General features: G+C 42.4%; 1 protein-coding gene across 1 annotated transcript in view; it reads right to left on the bottom strand.

Moving 5' to 3' along the window:
• Nucleotides 1-18419, bottom strand: part of kif16bb (kinesin family member 16Bb) — a 49811-nt gene that overhangs the window by 18484 nt on the left and 12908 nt on the right. The window contains exons 9-13 of the mRNA XM_036547229.1: nucleotides 18193-18324; nucleotides 17709-17884; nucleotides 17459-17524; nucleotides 17025-17084; nucleotides 129-248 (exon numbers count right to left, since the gene is read on the bottom strand). Coding sequence (XP_036403122.1) covers nucleotides 129-248; nucleotides 17025-17084; nucleotides 17459-17524; nucleotides 17709-17884; nucleotides 18193-18324 — 554 coding nt within the window. The remainder of the gene's footprint in view (nucleotides 1-128; nucleotides 249-17024; nucleotides 17085-17458; nucleotides 17525-17708; nucleotides 17885-18192; nucleotides 18325-18419) is intronic.

The following is an 18419-nucleotide window of genomic DNA, read 5'->3' as shown; positions in this document are numbered from 1 at the left end:
AAATGCCAACCACTACAAAGCTTCTGTTATGGCTGAAATCACACTGGAGGCAGCAGCACAGTCAACTGGTAGTAACTTGTTTGGTCTCTTTCTCTCGACTATGCATGGCACCTGCAATCCACACTTACCTTTAAATGGTACAGTATGATCCCTGCGCTGAGGACATCATCATCAATGCCAACCAAGTGGGGTACTTCAGAGTCCAGAACCACTCCGATCCCCTCTTTTCTCAGAGCTAGCGCTTCTTCCTATAGTTAGGGGTAAAAAAAAGAAAAAAAAAAGAAAGCTTGCAGCAATCCCGCACATCCATTACAAAAGGGTGAAACACATTTAATACCATACAATGACAAACCAGACGTTCTTTAAGAACGCTCCTCCTTGCCTGAAGGCCAACGTGAATAATAGCGGTCCTCCGACCGTGTGTTACCATGAAGCGAGAAACTGACTGAAGGGAAGAGAGCTGTTATAAATCACTCAGATTACCATTGTTACATTTCAACTTTACACGGTGTTTGCAAACTGAAACAAGTGCGTCGCGTGTAGCGGCACCAGGGTATTTTGCGCCGCTGACTGTAACATGGCACGTACGTCCATTTGTCTCTGTCGCTGCGGCAAATTCATATTGACCAGAGTGAATAAACTCAAGGAAGCAAGGAAATGATAGCAGAGGCAGCTTTCGTCTGATGTGTTGTCTGCTCGGTCTGCTGTGGCACTGCTCAGCTTGAATAACTGTGCTCTAGAATCTGAAAATGATTCCATGATGCACTTCTCTGACCAAGGCTTGGGGGAGAGCATGCTACGTACTGTGTGCGTGCCATAGTCGTAACTGAATAATTTCCATTTCAGAATTTTCCTCAATGCAGTCATCAGACCTGCATAATAAACAAATTTACTTTAATGTGGGTTTATCTGTCTTACTTAAGTTCAACAGAGAATCAAGAATATTCAGGTGTTTTCAAGAGCTTTCCATACTGCAAAAAATGCAAAGGTAGACAGTGCATGTATCCATACCAGATCATACATAAAATTTACATGACAAGACATATTGAAATAAATATACATGGAAAGTATATAGTAGTATAAAGTATAACACATATTTTCATACAGTCAGACACACAGACAAGCAGACTTTGAAAGAAACGCAGTAAAAGTCAATGAAAGGATGTGTGGTCACTCGTTTTTGGTGGATTTTGGCAGGCGGCACACTTCTGAGAGACAATGGGAACATAAGTGTGGTGTCATCGAGCAGAGCCATGCAGAGCCCTGATTTCACACTTGTTTCTAACAGCCTCGTTCACAGCATGCAGTGGAGCTCAGCTCCACGCGGGCGAATTCAGCTGCCTGCTCCTCACAGCTTTCCAGCCGGGGTGTCGCGTCGCAAATTTCCGCTGGAGACGCCATCGTGCTGGAAAGTATGGTGCGACTCAGATGTCTCGACATAAGACGCCGCACGCTCAACAGCGTCGGCTGCCGCCGAGCTTCGAAGTTCGCAAGACGTAACCGCAAACTCGTCTTGTGATACCAACTTGCGCATCTCAGCGTTAACTGTGAACAGGCTTCACCTCTTGGGGGAGAGCCACGAGGAGCTGGTGAGAAAATGAAAGGCAGGGGTGACCCCTTCTGGGCGTATGCAGAGACCTCAGCACCTGATTACAAATAGAGGTTTTAACAACACGAAAAGTAAAGATGACCTTATTCCATCTCGCTCACGCTTTTTTTTTTTTATCCTTTTTCTACGGCAATGCAATCATCCCCAGGTAGCATTCCAGTCACAACCAATAGCCGGGAGACATGACACGGTTTACTTTCTTTTGATTGCCACACAAGCCACAGTGCACCCATGGGGCTTGTGTACCGGTTCGTCGTGAACTAAATGTGCCAAGTTCCTTTGCGTAAAAATCAGACTGGAACATCGTTTCTCCATCCCTGGATGGATCTGTAACAGAGCCCTAAGTGCCTGGACCACAATCCAAAACAGTCTGGGCACAGCAAAGTAATGGTATTCTGCTCTAAATCACTCAGGACACACAGGACCACACATCACTCCGTTTAAATACCAGCTACGAATCACTGCACTTCTCTCCCCTCTTTCCTTTTTTGGTTTTCCTTACTAAGCACCTAATGTCTCAGCCAAGCTCCTTAATATTCATGCCTGACATTTCTCAGGTCTATTCTGCCATCAATAAAGGCTATGAATCATTTCATAGGGATTGTGCAACGCGAGGCATAATGCCGTCAAAGACATGATCCGCCTTTAGATAAGGCAAACGGATTTTATGTACCTACAAATTTTTCATGCTTGTATTTCTGGACATCCATGTGCCTCGTTATACAGTCTGTGGGGGTATATGGAGGTGGTGTTGTGCTTGGAAGTTCGAAATGCACGGCAGGCTATGTATGGAGGTACTGTTGCACATGGAGTCCCACCAATGCTCAACGGTCTGTTTAAGGAAATGAATGACATAAGAGCAACCTACAAAGCTGAGCCCCAAATCAAAGCCACTGCACACCTGAGAAATCATTTCACAGTAGCTTCATAGCTCACTCTGCCTTTCATGTTATCTGTGGTCAAACATACATTAGAGAACTAACCCATATTGATGTTCCTGCAAAAACATGGATCTGCAAATTTAACACTAATAATATGATTGCTTTCAGTTTCTCTACCTGGCAAGGAACAACCAGCAGTGGGTAAGTAACTATATGAGGTAAGGTACTATATGAAGAATATAAAGGATTCACAGGTCCAAAATACAAGTACAACTGTGTCATTTATGTGACACCACAGTGCACACATTAAGACTATAGTTGCTTACATCATCATTTAAACCTATCACAGTATAACCTTAAAAACAGATTTAACACATTTCCCATTAATCCCTGTTAGGAATCTATTAGGCCAGATTCAGCGGTCTTACAGCCATAGATAAGAAGTCATTATTCCTCTGTGCTGTGGACAAAAAATGGTTCCTTTTAGTACAGTGATGTCCCTGAGAGGATAGCAAAGTGTTCCTGAGAACTTCAGCTAGACCCATTTGAAAAATGTCGACTGCTCTACACAGAGTAATATTAATGTCAGTATTCTGAAAGTATTTAGAGAGGCATACTTGCCTGTGAAAGAAATCTTTGGAATATGTGCTATTTAAATACACTAAGTAAACACACACACACACACACACTCATACACAGACTGCACACTTGTTAGACAAAAGAGATTTTGTCACGTTATGTAACACACTCAGCATTCAAACAAACACAACACAAACGTGCTCATTAAAAGTAGTAAGAGCTTCATAATGAGTCCATTCCCCCATAAAAACACTTTATGCTTCCGGGTACAAACATCCTGACTGGTAGAAGATAAGCTACCAGGCTGTGTGATTTCAGCCGTGACACAGCGTGCTCCATTCACGGTCTACAAAACCATGCCACAGCTCAACACCACCCCCATGACTGCATAACACAGGGAGGTTTCTCAATTATGACAGCAAAAAAAAAAATATATATACAGGCAGAACAGCAAAATAAGTGCACCCTGAAATCAAAGAATGAGGGATGGCATCAGAACTGTCTCACTGAAGAGAAACAAAGCATCATTAAAAGGGAGATTTCAAAGTATCAGAGCTATGTAAGAATTTAAACCCTCGATTTGAAGCTAATGCCCTTTTCCGCATTCCGCTGCTGCTCCGATTAAATTACCTTGGAAATGCGTGTAGCTGCCCTGTCAAGACATTTTTTTATTCGTGCTAAGCTACAGGGCCCATACATTACGTTTATATACCTTCCAGAAATCGGAAGCAGCGTGAAAATGCCACCAGAGCGAGGAGTCAACACCGTGCATAAACGGGGCACCCTCCCTCTCTTTCTTTTTAATCTCCTCTCACTGGATCCAGCCACGCCTGTGAAAGATGCCTCCATTTCCACTCCATCGACAGCCAAGAATGAAGCGGTTTCTTTTTTCCCCAGCTAAAGAGGGAGAGACACTGACTGCAGCCCTGCATTTAATTAAAGGAATTCTTCAAAGGCTTCATTAGAGGTGATGTGTAGCCTCACAGATTAATGCACTGTGCCACTTTTATGAAACATCAAGCAGAAATGAGATTTTAACACACCATGGGTGTACGGCGCACAGAGCTGCACCTCTGCGCTCCTGAGAAGTCTAGTTTTTCCCTTCTTTCTTCTTCCCTCTGCCTCTTTTGAGGGAAGCAGGTGGCGAACATAATTAACTTTGCTCTAGACTAGCGGTAAGGCTTGAGTGGCGTTTATATTCCCATTAAAAGCATCATCCGCAGTAATGTCATTTTAGAATTAATTTCTGGATTGCTTAAACACTCCCAGCTCTAGCATAGTCTATGTACATTAAATTCCACCACCAGCACCTAAATACCCTTTGAAAAGGCACTGTAGAACTAATGGATGGGTACAACATTGTGAAAAATGTAATGGTTTTTATTTGAAAGGTTATGGGCAAAAATATTTCATGCATTATTCAGAATTCCTGATTTGAAAGTAATATTTAAAAGCATATTTGTGTGAAGATAAGAAAACATCTTAAACTAAAATTCAAAATTCAAAACAACATGCCATTAAAGCCATTTAAAGGTAAGCTTGAGCAATTACTTCAGTAAGGAACATTGCACTTTTTAGTCAATATGCTTTTTGAGTGAATCTCCATCTTTGACTCACACACATTACTAGAAATAGCTGTTATTCTGATAAGCAATCTGCTAGCTCTTATAGCCATTAACCTCCGTTGGCCTGTGATGGATTTTGCCATTTTCTACCTATCCACTGTCATCCAAAAGATCTAACAATTGAAAAGCAGCAATAAGAATCAACAACACACATTTCTTCACATTCAGGAAAGAATCTCCAGATATTCAGAATGTTGTGATATTTTAATGTCCCTTTCATCTGATGTACTGAGCAAAGAGCTGCAGAGGGTCCGTCATTTTCAGCCATATTTAGGATGATTCAGCAGAAATGGTTAATTCCATATGGTAGTATAAAGTGAATTTGTTGTGAAGTGGAGTGAATTTGTTCCAGGTTGTCTTGTCGAAGTAAATCAGCAGTCGTTTATCACAAAAGGATATCTACCTGAGTGAGAAAATTCCATTGACGTAGCAAATTAGTCAATGTCTAAAAGGCCCATTAGAGCACTAATGGCATATACTTTGAGCTTGACATGTGTCTATCTTTAATGAATAAATCTCAGGTGTTTGTCCAGCCCAGTAATTCATTAGGTGGTAATAGAATCCCTGGTGCAAAATTGAAGGTCATGAACATTTCCTGTCACAAGTAGGTGTGAAATGCATGTTCCTAATCTACGTTGACTTCTGGTCAATCTATAATGAGGAAACGTACATAATGAATTAAAGTGAATCTGTACTGATTCTTTAGCTGTGGAGCAATGAAAAGAGTTGATGTTCTTCTTTCAGAGGGTTTTGGATATGGTCTCAGGTCACAATCCCAAAAATTTGTATATAAGAAAAGAGGCATCACAATAAACACACACATCTCTCTAAATGAAGAGAGGTCTCTGATCTCAGGGATGAGTACATAGATGTTCCTGCAGTGCTTTGCTGGTTCAGTTAATTGCTTCTTTTAATAGCAAATTGACATTTTAAACTGCTATTGACTTTTTAAATGTAACAAAGCAAGGCTATGATGGTTTGGATCCAAAGTGAGTAATCAAAATCCTGAAATGTCAAGACCACAAAGGGTGTCACTTAAATCTGGCACCCATCTGGGGTTTCATTTGGGGAATAACATTACGCACCACCCTGCATATGAATTTTATGGAGGAATTTGATGAAGGACTGTCATTCATCATCTCCACTTGTTACAGCCTTGGAAAGGCGGCAGCGATCTGGAAGATGATGGGGTCACATCTGCTGTTAACTGGATACAATGTGGACTTCAGCAAATGTAGAGCCAAGTGCACTGCAGTGGTTTAGGAGCACGGCTTGTAGCCTAAAGGCCAGGCACATAGCCAAATCAGTGCCGACAAAGACATCTGTTAAGCAAATGATAATTGCAGTGTAACTATCAGCAGCCTTGATATAAGATGACAATAAACTGTTGAGGACAGCTATTAATACAATCAAGAAAAGTCTAAATGAACAATATAAGAAGCACGCCACATTAAATCTCTGTAACCTTTTCTGCAATCTAAATATTTATGTCTCACCTTCTGGTGGCTGATGCAAGAAGGTTAATTAAAGCTAAATCACAGCAATCATGCAGATAACCCTAACAATTACGACTAAGTAACAATCATATTTAAACGTTTAGTGTTCATTCTTGACGAGAGAAGGAGAGGAGAATGTTATTTGAGAGGAAACTTCAGCATTAAAGAGTTATGATAGTAATAATCTTTAACTGAAATGAAGATAATCTTCCTGAATACACTCCATTTGCATTGTAATAGGTTAAAAAATACATAGCACACACGAATGTTTTCAGAGCCGACTGGTTATGATCAATATAAGTCCATACCAGGGCACAGAAGCAGTTCAAGAAAAGCACAAAAAAAAAAAAATCACCAGAAATGGACAATTCTGGGCAAACCATCAACAGTTGACGGATAGATTTCAGAAGTGGTCTGGGAATGAGCATGCTTTACACATGAGTCTAAATCCAAAAACTTTGATTAATGGGCTGCGGGTCGAGAGGAATCCATGGAGGGACTGCACACCTCTAGCTGCTACTGACCTGCAGTAGCTGTTGACTGAATTAAGCACATCACACTGTAGAGCACTCCGAGACAGTGCCTTGATCAGCATCAGCTAAAAATCACTCCTACAGACCGGATACCCCAGCGTATCCTTTATTTTTCCCTCCCCCCCGCCCCCCACCTCCCGGCTCCTTAAGGCCCCATCATCAATCAGTCTGGGCTCTTAGATTGGGAGGAGAGAGAGAAAGAAAGTTTTTCATTGAACAGCTTATTGCCGCAGAGGGCTCTGCGTGAGCCGAGAGTGGAGGCGGAGATAAATCTTGGCCTTGTCACCGCGCACCGCAGACACAGCAGCGGGGAGGACGGATGCGGGCCCTGGCTCAGGTACAGCAACACTCGACTGACGCCGCGCCCTCCCCATTTACGCCCTGCCTTAAAGGGCACCTGGGACCATTCCGTGGGAGAACGGTCGGCGGTTTACCATGCAATTATCACCAAAAGCGTACCTATCCACACCACGGAAATCAAGCGGAGGTGTTCTGGACGTGGGAAAAAGTAGGGAAAGTGAGGGAATATCTTCAGCTGGACAGATCAAGCACAAGGCAAGCAAATGGGCTTTTCAAGCAGCTTCATGGTCCAATGTGCCATTTCCATTAGGTTTCATTTTCTCACTCTAATGTATGTGCCTTTCAACAAAAAGCTGAGACAGATATATATATATACACATATATATTATATACACACACACACACACACACACACAGACACTGGGAGCTGTGAAAGTGTCAGAGCAGGTGACAGGTTTTTTCTTCCTATGAACAGATTTAAGTTCTGCTTGGCACTGCTGAGTCTGAGGAGCCAGGGAGCCCCGGGGACAGGAGGCACTGATGTCGCATTAACACCACGGCCAACTGAGACAGTCACTTGATCCTCGGTGAGATCCCCACTTTTCCCAGCCGGTCCAATCTCGAGGCGAAGGCACCAGATGGTAAAATCTTTGCATTTGTTTGAAATACACTGCAATGGAGGGTGACTTCCGGAAAGGTTATCTGCCTTTCTGGGAGAAAGCTCTTTCAGGCACAGAATCAACAGACAGCTACAAAAACCAGTTCTGCAATGACACAAAGTCCACCAGGGATGGTCAGAACCCAGGGAATAAGATGTAAAAACCTATTCATAAGGTTGTATTTTATAGCCAGCCTCCCCGTTGATTTTCAAGGAAAACCCTGAAAAGGCATCTACTTACTGGCGAGAAATAGCAAGATAAGAATAGCAAGCTAAATGGAGAAAGTAGGCTGTTTTTCTCCTACAGTCTTATTCAAGATTATAAGGTCACGCATTTCAATAACCAACGGAAATGTATTCCAATATCCACACTTGCATTCTATCTAGTAAGTAGAGAAGTATGGAAGTTCCTACGCACCACATTAATTGTGTTTTCAAAACTCGACCGTGAGAAAGCAAGGGTGCATCAAAATTCCCTACTGAGGACTAGAAATTGTAGCCTGCATGCCAGTTCAAGTGAACGAGTGAGGTGTAAGTGAGCAATTCCCTACTTCACATGATCAATTACTGGGTAAATGAGATTTCATTTCATTCTTAGGTCCATACTGGGAAACAGAGGGAAAGCTGAGAGCCTCCACTATCCGAATCTCAGAACTATATATATATATATATATACACACACACACACACACACACACACACCAAGCTCAGTTCACATAATGTGTTCATACCCCCAGACATTCTTAGCTATCAGGATATGATATTACAGTAGACAGATCAATGTTTTATTATTACTTTCTATTATTATTTTCCTCAAAACATTTAAGTGGTGAAGTTAGTGTTTTGGACCATGCCACTAATGAGTAGATAAAAAGTAGTGTAGAAGTAGTTCAGTTCACATGTGCGAATGAACATTCTACTCTAAAAAACATATCTTTTTCTGCACAGATACTTGCAATTATTGACAAGTACTGTTTTAAAGTAAGTCATGCTAAATACAGCATTGCAAAATGTTTATAAGTACGAAACAAAAACATTAAAACATGTCTACGAGAAATTTCTGCTCCTGCTAAGATATAGTCTTTCAGCCTTAGTGCTGTTCTAAATGGCATTGTTCACAACTGAGGTGAGTGGGCTGGATACACACTGTACCAGAAAGTGGTCGTGATTCCATTGATACTGCAAAAAAGACCAGAGGGACTGGTATAAAACCTTTTGTTTTACTAACTCTTGAAAGTTGCTCCATACCAACCTGATAGATATTGAGGCAGTTCTGATTAGTTTGAGCCTTGGATTCCAGCCCCAATGTCGTTTGTTACAATTCCAGATCATTTCTAAACATGAATTGCATTGGAATCACTTGGACTGAGGTAACTAGTTTTCATGACTGTGAAAAACTTTTGTTCACATGGCAAAAAACAATACCTACTCCTGTAATTTCAGCAGTATTCTGGCCTTGTAATCTAAACAAATATTCTGGCCCAGCCAGAAGTTCTTTAACAAAATGTTATTTTCAAAATGAGATTGAATGAGATTTGGCAAATGCCTGCAAGTTCTCAAATTTCAGAGGGAACTTTTTTGCACTGCGCTCCTGCTAATATTTGTCTCCACTATTGATGTTGATCTTCATTCATCCACTGTTACCATTTGATAAAAAAACAAGGGGAGTCACTACTTCCTCAAGGAGACCACTGATATTTTCTTCTCCTAGTGCCTCGAAATGAGAACGGACAGTTTAGGAAAAGCTACAACAGGTTTGTGTTTACTCCCCCGAGATTTGTGGCGCCCATCTCCAGAATGAAAACAAATGGCACAATTCTGCTGAAGATAAGCTACCTCAGTTAGGGGAGATGGGTCTGCCATCCATCCCGGGCATCCTGTAGCATGTGCACTTTAAAATTAACAAATGCTGAAAAACGAATAAGGAACCTCCTGGGAGAATTACAGCTCGCTTCAGCAAACGTATTGTAAGGAGGGAAAACAATTTGACGCGGGCCACTTTTGCGAAGTGGCCGCTCTTGAACCCAACTCATATTAATCATGTTGCCTTTTCCACACGCCCCGTAACCAATCTGCGCGAAACCGCAGCCGCATAACTTTGCATTCGAAATTTGCCTCGGATGCGGAATTACAGTTCTGTTTACATTCCTCTGAAGAATTGCTGCTTCTTACCCAAAGCGGCAATTTACTTTCTCTTTCAGCAAACGTGCTCATCAGTGGAATTAACCCTCCTCGCGCGGATCGGGGGGCCAGGGGGGGTGGTGTGGGGGGATCCGACGGCCACGGTGTCCTTCGGAAAAGGCCACAGAATAAACACAAGCCGCGGTGTTTGTCAGGACCACGAAAAGGCTTTAAATTAGGGCTGAATGAAGCATTAAGCAGGGAAACCAGCCTTGAGTGTGATAATGATAATGCGCACGGTTAGGTGGACGGCCGCGGTGACAGCTCGCAGTGGGGGAAGTCTTCTTTCCCTGCAGCTCTGCTGTTCCTTATTTCCCCTGACACCTCCGCCCGGTGGTGACCGTGGGGTCTGACAGCCGTGACTGAGCCCCGGGACTGTGTTTCACCTCCGTTTAATGACCGCTGCTGAGGAGAACTGGGGCGCAGTCTTCAGTAAAATGAGACGAGTGCAATTTCTGGTCATTTCTAATGAACCGCCCTCTGGATGAGCAGGCTTCCAGTGCGATACCCACCAATCCACAATCCAAATAAGCAAAATGCACACAGTATACATACCCTTATTGTTATCGCTATCTAAGCAATTATCCATTTGGCAGACACCCTCTTCCAGGGTGACTTACAGAGAGATGGAAGTTGAACTGCAATTATATATTCTATAGCAATAGTTGTATTGGTCATGACACTGAAATGCATACTTGTTTCATATAATATCTTTAACATACTTTACTCACATTTGGAAACACCACAATAATTATTTACAAGTATTCGGATAACTAAGCAGCTTAATTAGTAATATATTGTACAAGGTTTAGTCAGTAGAAAATTAAAAGGTATACAGTATAGTCTCTCATTCTCTCTGCCTTTCTAGTAATGACAGGAAACAGCTTTTACTCTGGTCTGTGGAAGGTGGTCTACTGGAGCCTGAGCTGCAAATCTAAGTGGTTGGCCTTTGCCTTTGAAATGACCCTAAATGATTTCCCACAGAGGGGAAAATGGCTTTGTAGATAAGGCTGCATGAAATGGACGCAAAATCCATATCCAGCAGGCTGTTACAGATACAGAGATCCGTACGGCATGGTGCGGGCCATGTCAGGACTTTGGTGTTCATACGGGAAGAGGTAAATTCTTTTCCAAAGGGCAGCTGAAGGCAAAAATCTGACTCACCACTCTGAATGGTACACACAGGAAAATAAAGCTGAAATCAATGCAGTTTGCCCATCACACAGGAAGCATCGAAAACACCAAACAGTGCTCTGCCACACTGAGTCAATGTTATCACTTACAACACATTACAGCCTAATTCCTGACACATTTCATTTACTGTGTTCCGTTTATTAATTCCTTACAGTCCCACAGAGTTTGGATAATGTAATGTAATAATATGCAATGTAATAATGTGACGCAATGTAAAACTTTCACTCACTGCAAACTGTTCTGTTAACCTTGTCTCATTTGTACAAGAAATTTCAGATGTACGATTTGCAAGACCAGATCAATGGAGACGATGGGTGTTTAAAGATGACTGTACAACATGTGGCTTGACACAACCCTCATTTACCTGTAGCAATGATGTTCAGTAATAACTCAAGGGCCTACACAGTCAAGAGACCCACACCTACAGAGGTGCAATTCTCCTCCATCTTGCCTTATCAAGGAGGGTTTCTGCTCTGTGTACTCCCGAACCAGGTGCATCGGTAAATACTTAACAAGAAGCATGACACAAAACTATTGACTTTGTGCTCAGACCACTTCAAAACCGATGGAAGCTTCCATCTCTCTCCAGGACTTACCTGGAGCTGACTACAAATCACATGCATGCAGATCACATCAATAATGAATTAAACACTGCAGGCTGGCTTGATACTCTTGTGATGAAAGATTGCTGTGGACGCCCAACAAAGAGCGGTTTTACATCATTTCCCCAGCATTAATGAGCTGACGGTTAACAAGCTGGTTGGAGCTTTGACTTAATCAAGGTTTTACTCTTCAGCAGCACCCGTCTTAAAATCTAAAGGACGCGTCACTCATGTTGACGATCCCAGCCTCATTTACCTTGTCTTTTTTTATGCAGGACAGCGCGCGTGTATTTCTGAGCGGTAGTCTAGAGAGTACATTACCGAGTTTGTGAGCGCCCCCCACTGCCTTCTCAGTGATGGGAAAATCCATCTGAAATGTTAACAGAAATGCAGAGGAACGTACCCTTAGGCAGGTCCTCTTTTCACGCACATTCATTCTCCTATTGCACCAGTAATCAATTGGCTTGCAGAGAAAGTGCCAGTAAACATACTTTTACTTTCACATCTCACTATTTCATCGCTTGAAAACCACTTAAAGGAAATGTGATATTTGTCAATGTCTGCCACTTAACAGCATGTTCGCTTGTTTCTGAGACAGTCCGCGACCTCAACAATGAGTTGAACTCAAGGCCGGCCTTTTCTCCCACTCGCAGCACTTAGGCTTCAACACCACGGATCATCGTCATCACAGCGAATTTTCAGAAGCAGCTACAAGCCGTGCGTGGACAGCAGGTGCTGGTAACATATACCAGTCCCCGTGTAGCAATAAGAATGGCATTAACAGCACATCGCACATAGATACAACAATCCCAGCCATCCCTTTCTCAGGGGACGATGCACACAGACACCCCCCCCCTCGCACTGCAGAAACATGGCTGTGCGCTGCGCAAAGCCAGGAACAGATCTCTCTTGCTCTGCGGTCAGACTCTTAATGAGGGCATTAATTTATTTATTTATTGTGCAGAGGCTGAATGTTGATGGTAAATGAGCACAGTAAACTGCAAAGGAGGGGACGCTGTTGATCTGCAGATCTCACAAACAATAAAGTACTACATGGGAAGGAAAACACACATCTCTGATCTGGTTCCATGCCTCTCATTCTGTTCACTTTGTCAGATGCCGACTTCTGGATCATTAGACTGGTTTAATGGTTGTTGGATGCAATTTTAATCTGAATAAATGGAAAATTAAATATAAACAGTGGGCTGACTTTTACATTCATCCTGGTATCTCTTAGATTGACGGTGGACTTCCACAGTGCTGCAGTGACACCTAGTGGTACCAGTGTCAAATTACACCAAAACAGAATGGATGGTTCCAGAATTACCAGTAGCTCATACTGTTGACTCTGGCTCCCCAATTTGCTCCTAGGAAATTGGCTGTCTGAAGGAGCACCACCTCACTAAAGGCCCCCATATAGCATTTCCAGCTTTTATTTAGGTTCCTTAAAATGAGCACATCCACAAATCCGCCCCACTTTCAACACCCTTCAGACTGCCTTCATGAAAGCAACCTATTTGCACAGATGGATCATATTATGTAACATGCTCTTTTTTCCCCTATTTCAAAATGCATACTCTGCAAAGCTTTTGTGTCTTTATATAAAATTTTGCATCTGAAATCAAGAGGTCAGAGAAAGACTGAGAGTAAGTTTATGCCCAGCAAATAGCCCAGAAGCAGCAGTTCCTTAATAGGGACCTTACATTATCATTATTCCTTTTGGTGGCAGATGCTCTTATGCAGAATGACTTACAAAGGTTAAATTTGACATGTTATTCATTTATACAGTTGGACATTTACTGAGGCAATTCAGGTTATGTACTTTTCTCCAGGGTAAAACAGTAGTCCCCTTCTACAGACTTAACCTTGCTTCCTTCTGCTTACAAACCCATGTCCATACCACAAATGTCCATACCACTATCCATAAAATGCCTGCTTTTAGGAAAATTCATTAACAATACTTGATGGAAATGAATCAACACTAAAATTTTTGTGCAGTCAAAATGTAACATTAAATGAATGTCCTATCTAGATTATTTTACTTGTTACCAAACACAGTATAAATCAGTCAGAATTGTTCATTTGACCAAGCATCGCATGTGTAGCCTGCAGAACTGATATATGCTTCAGACTGACGTGAGAAGACCGGGACAGCTTCACAGAGTGAGACACTCAATTCTGAAAGGGATGACTGTATTCCAGTCTAGCGCTGCATCCACAAATTCCAATTACTCAGCAGGGAGTCAATTCACTTTCCTATAGCTCAGTCTCAAGGAGGAAAAAACATTTTTTTCTTAATGTTCCAGACTGCAGAGCAGAATTAAGTTAGACTGGTTAAAGGGAGGCACATGCATTTGGTAAAGAACTTTGATTCAATATCCACCCAGGAGTTCGATAAAAGCGATTATCACTGGCAAGTCTCTTTTGTTGAATCTAGTTTCATCGTGTTTACGGACATACCCTATTCACTCGCTGTAAGAAGAAGTATCAACAAGGTCATTACGTAAGCAAAAGCCATGAAATACTCCAACACAGTCAAATTGAACATAATTATTCTCTGTTAAATTCAGCAGATATTACATTGACCAATTTACATACATTACACTGCTGACCAAAACACCTTGGACTTATGCATATATTTGAGGCAAACAACAAATTGCTCCCTGGACATTTTCAAATCTATACTTTTCTTTACCCAAAAAAGACATTCTTAACAATGTTCAATGTCTGAGGCCCCAGACAAAAACAGGGAGAAACTGCAAGTGTATCAAACCCTCACTTTGGCCTGTCAGAATGGCTTTCGGACTCAGACTTGGGCAGATTTTAATGCAAAACTCTGTGGCCGTGCTGGGCCATCTGTTGGGTTGGTTTGGTCTCATGGCGGCGTGTGTGTGTGTGTGTGTGTGGCGGGGGGGGACGGCGAGCATTGTGCCGCTGAGGCCGTGGGAGTTGCTGGAAGAACGCTCTGACCCCGGTGCCGAGGGGCACCGAGCACCACTGCACATACCAATGAGTCACCGCAGAGCGAGGAGCACTTCCTCCGCCGGAGGAGAAACGCTGGGAGAACGTTACAAAAGCATCGCCGATGTTATAAAACCATTTACGTCACCACGGCTACTGATGTTGTTGATATAACTCTTCTGGCAAAAAAGGAAGAAAAGGGCCAGTCATATGTTTCCGCCAAAGTGCACTTTTATTTGGCAGGGGGAATATCTCCGTACAGCTCTCTGTGTGATGGCAGATAAATGAAATTTGGATTCTGATAACCTCTGCGCTGAACAAATGTGCACTTTTTCACAAGTACAAAGGCTGCCTTTCTCCTCCTTTCTGGATGTTGAAGTGGCTTTTTCTGGAAGCTTATGATCTTACACTTCCGCCCCTTTGTTGAACATTGTGAAATAGCACAGATGCACACATACACAGCTATGTATGGTACACACAGCCAAGGTCTCTTATTTTTCAAAACCAGAATGCAAAAAGTGACATAAACAAGACTTCGCTCTTCACAATATGCCTTTCTCCCATGTAATGTACTCATCTATGTACGTTCACCACTCGCTTTTGATTAGTTTTCAAGTAATTGCCTATCTGCATTGTTATTGGCAATTACATAAGTGAGAAAGCGGGGAGGGTTGGATGCGGATACCGGCTCCTTAGGGAGCATTCACACAGACAACCTTGTGACATTGTGTAGTACATCTCATTACTGTCTGAGGAGACAGAATGGAGCCAAACAGAGGGAAGAGCAGGTGCAGAGAGGGCGCATATGGTACATACATTGTTATAAATATAAATATTTCAATGTTCATAGCACTGCTTCCAAGTGTAAACTGGCACAGCTAATCACATGGTGGTGAGAAATGTGAAATTTCCCAACAAACACGGCAAACAACATCCTGGTAAAAATAAGAACAAAAAAATCCGTCGTTAGGTTGACTACATTGCTGAATATGTAAGCCTAAGATCTATCATCTAATGAGGTTAAATATGCACTCATAACCTACAGGAAACGGTAAACAGTTTCAGTATTTTGCCATTGCAATTGTTTCCCACGGATGCCAGTGGGAGGCTGCCCCACTGATCCCCAACTCTGCAAGAGGTGCTGTGCGATTCTGTTCTTTTCTGTGCAGAAAGCACACTTGGGCTCCGGAATGACTTTGATGTGACTTTGAACGCGTGACAGAAACGGAGCGAGCTGGCACACAGCCTCGCACGCTTTTCATTTTCAATTTAAATGTGCCGACAGTTCCTGTGGCACAGACGACCCGGCGAAAAATCAACAGAAATTGCCTCAGAAACACTCGTTCTGCGCCGATCGCCACCGCTGTTCTTCTAGCACAGATGTTCCGCGGGCCTCCCAGACTCCACTGAACTGGAGGGTCAGTACCCTGACAGATGTATACCATTCCCCGAGCTGCCAATACCTTCAGTACAGCAGCTTGAGAAAACAGCATTGATTTGTTTATTCAACCACAACCAGTCGAAAGGCTACTCAGAGTTCTTGCTATATCTCTCTCGCTGCAAACCGCAAATGAGCTCCAAATCAAAGCCAGCATCATATCGCTGGCTGTCTGTGGCCAGGAGACGGGCGAGGAAACACAATCACTGCTGCAATTCAAGCAGCAGTCCAATTTTCATGTAGTGCATTCTGTTAATGCCTCAAGCAGAGACGCAACATAGAAATGAGATGGGGAAAACAGCGTTCTATCAGAGAATTGGTTTACATTAAGTGACATAGTGTGGGCTCATTTTTCTGAATATAAGAAGTGCTGGCTAAACAGCTTGTAATACGCAGGTTGCCTGCATTAAAAATATCGTATATCCAGGCTTTGGAATCTGGTGGGCAAAGTCATGGAGAACATGGGAAATCATTTTAGAAAATGACCTATATGTAAAATCAAGGGATTAAGACCAGAACGCAAGCTTGCAAGATGTCTTGACATGTCAAGTTTCTGACCACTTACCTTCCATTGTTTCCTGACAGATGACTTACACTGACAACTGTGTACACCAGTTTGTCTGAGAGCTTATGAAATTTTTTGCTTTTTTTCCAAAAACAGTTTCTCAACTCTGGGTATTACTGCAAGTCTACAGAAATGGGCAATCATACAACTACATGCAAAGCAAACTTGCAGAGGTTTCAGCTTATAGCATGTCACCTTCTTGGAGAGGCTGACACAAAAATAGAAATAATATGCTATTTACAATGTATGTTTAAAATTTGCAATGTACTATGACTATAGCACCAGTAAATATTTACCTTAGGGGGATACCACATTAAGGAAAAATAACTTCATCCTGTGAGTGCTATGTGAACTCGCAGACAGCGTAAGGTACTGAGCTATCTGTCTGAAGACAATGCTTACCTTGAGTATGTTCTGAGATTCATTCCATTTATTTGTCCATTCCTTTGTCAGATCTATTACCTATGAGAGAGCAAGAATACCTTTAAGAGGCAGATGAAGAATGGTCTCACACAGCCCAGAAATTTCACATCCAGAAAGGGATTAATTGAGCAAAAGAAAGAGTGAAAAAGTAGATTAACAGTCTGCCTCAGCACAAAAAAGACCAAAGACCACGTCTTTTTTTTTTCCCCCCAAGAGAGATGGTACACATTATGCAGTTCTTGGTGCATAGGCTTCCCCGTGCTTTAAATTAATGCTGGAATTAACAGGAGAAGAATTCAAGGCACCAGAGCTCACAAAAGTTCAGGAAGATGAATCCTTTGGACAGTGAGGCTTTGGCACTACACAAAAAAGCAATTACCTGAGAAGCTAATGAAGTAGACACATTAACTTACCCTAGCCTCATTCTGCTGCAGTTTCTCTTCCATGCTCAAAGTTGTGGGGGAGTCAAGCGCAGTACTCTAGTAAGGGAAAAGAAAAGAAAAGAAAACATGGCAAACACATGCACAACTGTCTTAATGGGCAAACACAAACAAAAACGCTTTCAAATGTTAATATACACATCTCAGTTATGGATTATTTTGGTTTTTAGAGATAAAATATGTACACATATATGATAGGAGTTTTCAGTGAGCCAATCCAAACCTGGTTGCTCTGGGCCAACAGTGCTTTCAGACGTGCAATTTCAGCCGTCAGCTCTCGGATTGCTTTGACATTTCTGTCCTCATTAATTGTAGGCTTGTTAATGATGTTTTTGGCTCTGTTTGCGTAGCGCAGGGTGCTCAGTGTCTCGCCATAGTTGACATCTGCTGGTGAGATGGCTGTCAAGAACGTGACAAAAAAAAAAAAAAAAAAAAAAAACACGGGAACATCAAACATGGAAGACCAACTTTGCTGACAAAGGCTTACAGGCATGGCCTGATGGGACAAGACAGAGTGCTCTGTGTTTGGCTATTGGAGACAGTGTCAGTGATGAATGCTTTGAGATGGGCTTCCTGTCTCTGTATGTTACTACAGAGCAACATGTCACGGTCTGCAGAGGAAGGTATCCAGAGGAGTTTGGAAGCTTTCAGCTTTAGGTTAAAACCTTATTTGGAATTGACGAGCATTAAAATTGAATCAATCTTACTTGCAATCATAATGGTCTTGGAGTTCCCACCCAGGCTGTCCTTTAATAGCCATGTGAGTACAGAGTCTCTGTACGGCACAAAAACCTGCTTCTTCTTTGCCTGGGAGATCCCTCCATTTTGAGACAAGGCAGCTGCAGTGAGGGAGAGTAACGGTTGTTATTCTAGAACAAGCTAAATAGAAGACGAGCTCAGAATGAGTGGAGCCCCTTTAAGTTGATGACTTTTG

This window comes from Megalops cyprinoides, chromosome 15 (genome assembly GCF_013368585.1).
Source record: "Megalops cyprinoides isolate fMegCyp1 chromosome 15, fMegCyp1.pri, whole genome shotgun sequence".
Taxonomy (NCBI): Eukaryota; Metazoa; Chordata; class Actinopteri; order Elopiformes; family Megalopidae; genus Megalops; species Megalops cyprinoides.
This window is presented reverse-complemented; position numbering and strand designations above follow the sequence as displayed.